The sequence below is a fragment of the Vigna radiata genome, chromosome 8 (genome assembly GCF_000741045.1).
Source record: "Vigna radiata var. radiata cultivar VC1973A chromosome 8, Vradiata_ver6, whole genome shotgun sequence".
Taxonomy (NCBI): Eukaryota; Viridiplantae; Streptophyta; class Magnoliopsida; order Fabales; family Fabaceae; genus Vigna; species Vigna radiata.
Window position 1 is genome coordinate 11,025,241 of NC_028358.1, and position 9,293 is coordinate 11,034,533.

General features: G+C 35.2%; 1 protein-coding gene across 1 annotated transcript; it reads left to right on the forward strand.

Moving 5' to 3' along the window:
- The first annotated feature begins 409 nt into the window (after window positions 1-409).
- On the forward strand, window positions 410-5,504 carry LOC106771845 (probable leucine-rich repeat receptor-like protein kinase At2g33170). Its single transcript, XM_014657841.2, has 3 exons — window positions 410-1,219; window positions 1,618-4,579; window positions 4,796-5,504. The coding sequence occupies exons 2-3, from the start codon at window positions 1,633-1,635 to the stop codon at window positions 5,179-5,181; spliced, it is 3,333 nt and encodes a 1,110-aa protein (XP_014513327.1). The 5' UTR covers window positions 410-1,219; window positions 1,618-1,632; the 3' UTR covers window positions 5,182-5,504.
- Window positions 5,505-9,293: the final 3,789 nt, after the last annotated feature.

Sequence of the window (9,293 nt, forward strand, 5' to 3'; positions counted from 1 at the left end):
TGGTGTACTGAAAGAATTTCTTTACAAACTTTTAAGAGAAAAAAAAATGTATAAATGTAGAAATGTATGGTAGTAGCTCTTTGAAATTCAACTTGTTTATTAATTGACTAATAAGAACTTTTCCAAAATAATTATCCTTTATCCAAAGTTTAAGCAATTATTTTCCTAAATTTGCTTTTAGAAATCCGTTATACTCACCAACTCTTCTTCTTCTTCTTCATTCCATTGAATAAATATAAAAAAATAAATAAATCCCAACCGGATAAAAATAAAAACAATAGAAGGCAACAATATTCTGTTACACACTTTTTAGAAATTATTAATAACTATAATCCTCTCCTATCTTTTTCATCTTTTCTATCTTAAGAAAAAGAAAATTCTAATCTTCCCATGATCTACACACAGGACCTGATGGATAAATCTTAGAACAGCCTTAAATAGATATGGCGAGTCAGAAGATTTACTGAGAATCCACGTGGAAGAAGATGATTCGCTCAAAGTACAACTACAGCTACAAGGATTTCAGCACCTACTAACCCACAAAGGAACTTTCCCCGTACCTATCACCATCACAAGCAAAAAAACAAAGAAACAAACACAAAACTACCAAATTTTTTGCTAAGGAAAGTTTCACAAAACTTTCTTCTCTTTCTTCTTTCTGTATCACACTTGAAAAGGGCATCATCAAACATTAACAATATCAACAAGAAAGACAACAACAACATCAAAGAAAGAACCTTTTGGTGTTAGAGAGGGACAATGAAAATGATCCAAATAAGTGAAAGGTGAAAGCATGCTTTGTCGGCCATTAAAACTTCACCCCCAAAAGAAGGTTGATCCTTCACACTCATTCTTTCATTCCCTTGTGCCAAACCCCACCCAACAGAGAAAAGCCACAAATAGTGCCACCCCTGGAGGACGGATATTCATTCACTGATTCATTGAACCTTGAGTCTTGCTTCTTTCTCAGTCCCTCAAAACAAAAAGGGGTTTGGATTTTTCTCCTCGAAATCTTGGCCTTTTCTCTTTCAGATCGAAGATCCCCACTTTTCATGTCCTAAGGCCACGTGGGTCTATCCTATTTTTGGCTAAAGTTTCATTAACTTCTTCATGGTTCTTCGCAATTTTCCTTCACAAGGAGTTGTTGATCCCAAGTGGTGGACCAGCTGCTTTTGTTAACTTCTCTTTTTGATGAGTGATGGCTGCCTTTGAATGAAAGGTGTGTTTTTCTTCGTGTGCTATGGCTTTGATAATTTTTAATTCTGTGTAATATACATGCGTGTCTTTGTTTTTTCCTTTGAACCTGGCAATGGTGATTTGGTATTGTGGAATATGATTTCAAGTTAATTGGACATGTTCGAAGTTTCAATTTTGAGGTTTTGTTAATTATACGAATTACCACAAATTTTCTGGTTTGTACAAATCCAATGGTAGCAAGAATTTTCCAGAACATTTTTACTATTTCATTTCTGAGCAAAATAGCCTTTTTCAAATAGTGCTCAATTGATTACACTAATCAATAGTTAGATTTTTATTTTTATATCGGAGGTCACGACAGAAAAAAAAAAAAAATCGTCTATGTTGTGAAAGTGATTGATTGATGGCTTGCTTGTGCAGGTCTCGAATAGTAAGATGGCTGGAGATATTAAGGAGAGAACTTTGGCAATAGGGTATTCTTTTCTTTTACTGCTATTGACTTCACTTCTTTGTAGCACCGAGGGTTTGAACACTGAGGGGCAAATCTTGCTAGAGCTTAAGAATGGATTTCATGATAAATCTAATGTTTTGGAAAGTTGGAAGCCTACTGATGAAACCCCGTGTCGATGGAAAGGTGTAAATTGCAGTCATGGTAGTGATAACAATCGAGTAGTTACGTCGCTTAATTTGACTTCAATGGGTCTTTCTGGAACTCTAAATGCTGCTGGCATTGGGGGTCTGACCCATCTGACTTATCTCAATCTTGCCTACAATGGGTTGACTGGGAATATCCCGAAGGAGATTGGTGATTGCTTGAATTTGGAATATCTTTATTTGAATAATAATCAGTTTGAGGGCACAATTCCGGCTGAATTGGGTAAGCTGTCTGTTTTGAGAAGTTTGAATATTTACAACAACAAACTCTCTGGTGTGATTCCATATGAGTTTGGGAACTTGTCTTCGATGGTTGAGCTAGTGGCCTATAGCAACTTTCTTGAGGGACCCCTGCCTAATTCCATTGGAAATCTTAAGAATCTTGTAAATTTCAGAGCTGGGGCAAATAACATTACTGGTAACTTGCCAAAGGAAATTGGTGGATGTAAGAGCTTAATGCTTCTTGGTCTTGCACAAAATCAGATAGGAGGGGAGATACCAAGGGAGATTGGGATGCTTGCCAGCTTGAAAGAATTGGTTTTATGGGGAAACCAGCTTTCAGGACCTATTCCTAAAGAGATTGGGAATTGTAGCAGTCTTGAGAAAATTGCTATATATGGGAATTATCTTATTGGACCTTTGCCTAAGGAAATAGGGAACCTCAAATCTTTGAGGTGGTTGTATGTTTACAGAAACAAGTTGAATGGAACCATTCCCAGGGAAATTGGAAATCTTACTTCATGTTTAGACATTGATTTCTCAGAGAACTCTTTAGTAGGTAGTATCCCTTCAGAGTTTGGTAAAATAAATGGTCTAAGTTTGCTGTTTCTATTTGAGAACCATCTAACTGGTGTTATACCAAATGAGCTTAGTAGCTTGAAGAACCTGTCAAAGCTAGACCTGTCAATAAATAATCTCACAGGTCCAATTCCATTTGGCTTCCAATATTTGACTAAAATGAACCAGTTGCAACTTTTTGACAACTCCCTGAGTGGTATTATTCCCTCGGGACTTGGATTTCATAGTCCACTTTGGGTTGTTGACTTTTCTGACAACAACTTGACAGGAAGAATACCCCCTCATCTGTGCAGATATTCTCGTTTGATGTTGTTGAATCTTGCAGCTAATCATCTTGATGGAAATATACCAACAGGTATACTAAACTGTAAATCATTGGCACAGTTGTTGATACTTGGAAACATGGTTACTGGCAGCTTCCCTTTAGAATTGTGTAAGCTGGAGAACTTGACTGCCATTGATTTGAATGAAAACAGGTTCAGTGGTACACTCCCTTCTGATATTGGCAACTGCCACAGGTTGCAAAGGCTTCATATTGCCAACAATTACTTCACATTGGAGTTGCCTAAGGAAATAGGTAATCTCTCTCAGTTGGTTACCTTTAATGTTTCGTCAAATCTTTTCACTGGAACAATCCCACCTGAGATTTTTCAGTGTCAAAGACTACAAAGACTTGACCTCAGCCAGAATAACTTTTCTGGTTCCTTACCTGGTGAGATTGGAACACTTCAGCACTTGGAGATTCTTAAGCTTTCAGACAATAGGCTTTCTGGATATATTCCTGCAGCACTAGGCAATCTGTCTCATTTGAACTGGTTGTTGATGGATGGTAACTATTTTTTCGGCGAAATACCTCCTCAGTTAGGTTCTCTTTCAAGCTTGCAGATTGCAATGGATCTCAGTTACAATAACCTTTCTGGAAAAATACCAGTTCAGCTTGGCAGTCTCAACATGCTTGAATATCTCTATCTCAATAACAACAATTTGGATGGTGAAATTCCCAGCACATTTGAAGAGCTATCTAGCTTGTTGGGTTGCAATTTCTCATTCAATAACCTGTACGGACCTATTCCTTCCACTAAAATTTTCCAAAGTATGGCTGTGAGCAGCTATATTGGTGGTAAGAATGGCCTCTGTGGTGCACCTCTCGGTGACTGCAGGACCAATTCTGCCTCTCACTCTGATACTTCAGCGAAAAGTTTTGATTCTCGTCGCGCTAAAATAGTCATGATCATTGCTGCTTCTGTTGGTGGTATTTCACTCATTTTCATCTTAGTTATTTTATATTTTATGAGACGTCCTAGAGAGTCAATTGATACCTTTGGAGGCACTGAGGCTCCCTCCCCAGATTCAGATATCTATTTCCCTCGAAAGGAAGGTTTGACATTCCATGATCTAGTTGAAGCTACAAAAAGATTTCATGAAAGCTATGTTATTGGTAAGGGAGCATGTGGAACCGTGTACAAGGCAGTGATGAAATCTGGTGAGACCATTGCTGTTAAGAAGTTAGCATCAAACAGGGAAGGGAACAACATTGAGAATAGCTTCAGAGCTGAAATATCAACTCTGGGAAGAATAAGGCATCGGAACATAGTGAAATTGTATGGCTTTTGCTACCACCAGGGTTCCAATCTCCTGCTTTATGAGTACATGGAAAGAGGTAGCTTAGGTGAACTATTGCATGGTTCTGCAACTACTTTGGAATGGTCAACTCGGTTCATGATTGCACTTGGAGCTGCTGAGGGTCTTGCCTACTTGCATCATGACTGCAAACCAAAAATCATCCACCGCGATATAAAATCTAACAACATTCTCTTGGATGAAAATTTTGAGGCTCATGTTGGTGATTTTGGTTTGGCAAAAGTGATTGACATGCCCCAGTCAAAATCAATGTCTGCTGTTGCTGGATCTTATGGCTATATTGCTCCTGGTAAGCTCCTACTCTCTTGTAGTTAGATAATGTATCACAAACTTCTTCATTCTGTTTATTGTTTTTGACAAGGTAGACCATATTACTATGAGTAGTGTCTTGTACCTTATTATGTGATTTGTTGTTTAACTCCATGCTCATAAACAATGTATACTTTTTTACTTTTGACTAGTTATCAAATACTGTTTGGTGAACCATTTGTATCCTGTGTGGCAGAATATGCATATACCATGAAGGTGACAGAAAAGTGTGACATATACAGTTATGGTGTTGTGCTTTTGGAATTGCTGACTGGAAGAACACCAGTTCAGCCACTAGATCAAGGAGGAGATCTTGTCTCATGGGTGAGAAACCATATCAGGGATCACGACAATTCGCTGACGCCAGAGATACTTGATACTCATGTTGATCTGGAAGACCAAACCACAGTGAATCACATGCTCACTGTTTTGAAGCTTGCTTTAGTATGCACAAGTGTGTCTCCTACAAAGAGGCCATCAATGAGGGAAGTTGTGAAGATGCTTATTGAGTCCAATGAGAGAGAAGGAAACTTAACACTCACTCAAACACACCTTGATCTTCCTTCCAAAGATGGCTTGTGAACAAAGTATGCAACAACATCTCTTTGACATTTTGTTAACAGAACATGAAATTTTTTTCTGCTCATTTTTGCTTTCCACAGGAGAAAATAGGAGATGATTCTTGTACATTGTTTCACTGCACTATGGCACTAGGCTTAACTGTTTTACCTTATAGCATTCTTTATTATTAATACCTCGTCTCTGTATTTTCTTTTTGAATTCAGTGTATATGTTATATTAGTAACTGTATTGTACAGTTTTTATTTGCCATGGAATGTGCATCATCATTCAGGTTATATGGTCAAGGGAAGGATAGATAATAAATATTTGAGATGTTCATATAACATGCTGCAAGTTTCATGGAACTGATTGGTGAACAATTAAATTAATTTGCATTTTAACATATTTTAGTTCATCTTCTTTGATTGGATTTGGACCACTTACAGCATTTTTAGATATTTGTTGAAAGCTACTCTTTTCATGGATCTTTGCATTTGAATTTTAAAACTGTTTCTATCAACAAATTGCTATAATATATATCATGAATACAAGCTGTTATTCACTATGACAGAAATTCTAATCTTCAACAGATATATTTTACTTAACATGTAGTTGGTAAAAGAGTATTGGATTAGGGTTTCTAAACAAAGTTTTGAATCTGAGTTTTGTGAATAGAAAAAAACATGTGATTGAGAGAAAAAAGTTCTATCATGGTTATATAAAAAAGAGCATATATTTTAATGTAATTAGAGGTTTATCCCCTCATAGATATGCACACTGGTGTAATTAATTAATGCTATCTTATACCTTAGATTTAAACAATTATAATATCAAATCATAGATCTAACATATGTAGTTGGTCAAAGGAATAGTTGCGTAGTCTTATTTTTATCATTTATTTTATGTCTTACAATTTTACAAATTTAATACCTCCTACCAAATATCCAATTTTTCAGTTATATATTTTACGACTGATTCTAGTAATATTATATTTTAGTGTAAAATACACTTAATGTAGTTTCTTACTTTTCAAAAGTATATTTGTTTTCCCTTTAACTCTTCATCCTTTTTCATTATTAAAATTTGTGAAAGTTTATATAACATAATTAAGTTATATATTTGCTGAGAAGTAAAAGCGGTCGATACAATTAAATAAGAAACCACCGCTGTACAAAAGCAATTGCACGATATTCGATAAATCAAAGTGATATGACCATGGCGTTCAGTTTAATTGGCCAAACATTCTAACCTCTCAAAATATATCACAATAACATAAACATGTACATTGTTTAAATAACTTTGAACAATATATTTAAATATTTCATAATTATAAACTATATTATTTTAATATTATATTTTTACTTTTATTTTCTACTCATTACAAAATTTAATTGTCTTATTTTTTTATTTAAGTTGTTAGTAATTTAGTTTATTATTTAAAACTATTAAAACAAACTAAAAACACAAGGAAGGGTTAAATTATATTTTAAAATTTTTAAAAATCTTTCCATAATGTTTTGTCTAATAGAAGTTAATACACAAAGTTTATACTTGACAGACAATTTGTCAACTCGTTTTATTGAGAGTAGCATATAGTGAAGCACAACTTCAAGTTTGCAATGCGTACTATAACTTTTCTTTTGTCAAATCATTTTTATGATAAAATCTTTACAGGTTAATAACATTCAATATAAAAAGATAAGAGTGAAAAGAGATCTAGGGTATACGTATTTAAAGGATTTATTTGGGAGTCGATGAATCTGAGAAAAGTTGAGAATGAATTAATTATTAATTTTTGTAAGAAATTTGGATGCGAATAAAGTGAATTTAAGAATAAAGTTTGTAAAAATTAGTATATAATTTGATTTGACAGATAATTTTATTTTTAATTGATAGAAATTAAAAATTATTAAAATATATTTAATTATAAAAATAATATAAAATGATCATTGTTAATGTTATATTTAATTATAAATATGTTTATAAATAGAAAAAGAAATAAGTCAATTTTTAAAATTTAAAAAAATGTAATTTAGTAAATTGAAATATTTTTTTTAAAATATAATATTTTTTTAATATAAGTTAGTACTAAGTGATATGATTTTTTTTATTGAAATGAGATGTGATTTACAAATGAATTTATATTTAAAAACAAAAGTCAACCATAGTTTCATTTAATTGAATATGATCACTTTTAAAACTATATCTTGAGTTTTTTTTTTTTTTATTACAAATCATAATTTTAAACAATTAACTTTTGATAAATATTTAAAAAATAAAGAAACTAACCTTAAAATATAAAATGAAACAAACAATATTTGCACAAATGACTTTTCTAAGTCAATTACATGGCTATATTTAGGAGAGTCTTTTTTGGAGCACATTATCACAAATAAATAAGTACATAAATAAAAAGTAATAAAATACACACCAACATTTTGATAAAATTTGTGAAGACAAAAACAAAGAAATTAAAAACACCAATTTTAAAAACTTTTAAATTATAGAGATATTTTATATCATAAATAGCCTAATTTAATTTGTAAAAAATATGGGATTATTTTATTTTCTGTTATTATAAATGTTTAATAAACGTACCTTTTATTATAAACATTTATAAATTATTATTATATTTTAAGAAACCATACCAACAAAAAGTAGTCAAATAAAAAAAGTCAACATATATATTTATATATGATATGTATCTTGTTTCGAATGATTGGGATCTCCCTACACAATTACTAACCTCGATCACGCTTCCGCCGTCCGTCCTTGATCTAATCTTGCTCCTACTGGTCTCGACCGATCGGGTACCTGTTAAAAGTACTCCGACGTTCAAGTCAGTTTTCAATTCCACTTATAGAGATAGAAAGAGAAAGTTATCGAGACAGAATAAATGCACAATAAATGTTCCTACCTACTGTTACCTTTGACCTTTATTTATAGTTTTTGTGATGGGCCGATAATTAACTTTCCTTAATTATGGCCCAATATCGGCCCAATTGCCTCTAATTCTGTTTAGCTCGTTGTTGATGTTCTGATAGTGATCTGGCCACCCATTACTAACTATCGACAAATAACCGATCGTCCTTTCATAGGGCCGTCCGGTCATACCGGACGCACTTCCCAGGGAATGTCATTATTGAAATCTAAGCGTTATCCAGAATATTTATGGCCGGGCGTCCTTTGGGAATGTCCGGACGTCCTCCCCGGTACAGAGGCCCCCCAAGCCTGAAGGAACGGAGTGATTGAAAGGTTGTGAAAGTGGGTCGTGACGGTTGCGTCTTTTCAGGAGACACTGGGTGGGAAAAGGCACGTGTCCTTCTGTCAGTGGCCATCTTACGTCGTGTACTGAACCGTCGCGAATCGGGACCATTGATACCATCTGGATCTAACGGTGGTTGAAGCGTGGAATTTTTAAAATTTTTTCTATAAATAGGGGTGGTGAAAGATTTGCTGCTCACTTTTTACTTCCTTTTAATGCTCCAGATTTTGGTCTTCAGGTAATAAATGGCTGTCGTTAGTGTTCATTCGTCGGAGGAGTCGTTGGGTCGCGGTGGTGGAGGCGGGGTGGGGAGGACAAGTGGCATTCCGTTGGCCGGAGAACAGGTGGAGGCCAGAGTTGGGGAGGTAGTGTCTCCTAGTTCGGTTTCTTCATCGTTCCTAGACGTTCACCAGGGTGAGAGCTTGGTCCCACCTTCTCCGGACGGAGATCGAATAGTCAACGGCTACGACATATTTTTGCATAAGGGGGGAATAAAGATTGACCGGGAGTCTGCAGAACCGGTCGGTGGATGGCTGCGAATCTGGGGCTACCGTTGGGCATCCCCAGAAGTAGGCGAATACACTTCGGACTTTGGGACTCATTCAGAATTGTCCTGGTGGGCAAATCGCTCTTACATTGCCCGCGATATGGAGGACACTCGGTTATTTCGTCTTGGCGTCAGTCATCCGAACGAGCGCGTGTATCATGGAAAAGGATCCAGCGCGGAGGAGTTCTTTTTTGTGTATTCCTACATGTTCGAGCAAATGTATGTTAGGGTGCCATTTACGGATTTCCAGGCGTCCGTCCTTAAAGAGTTAAATGTGGCTCTCAGTCAACTACATCCGAACGGATGGGCAGCCATCCAAGC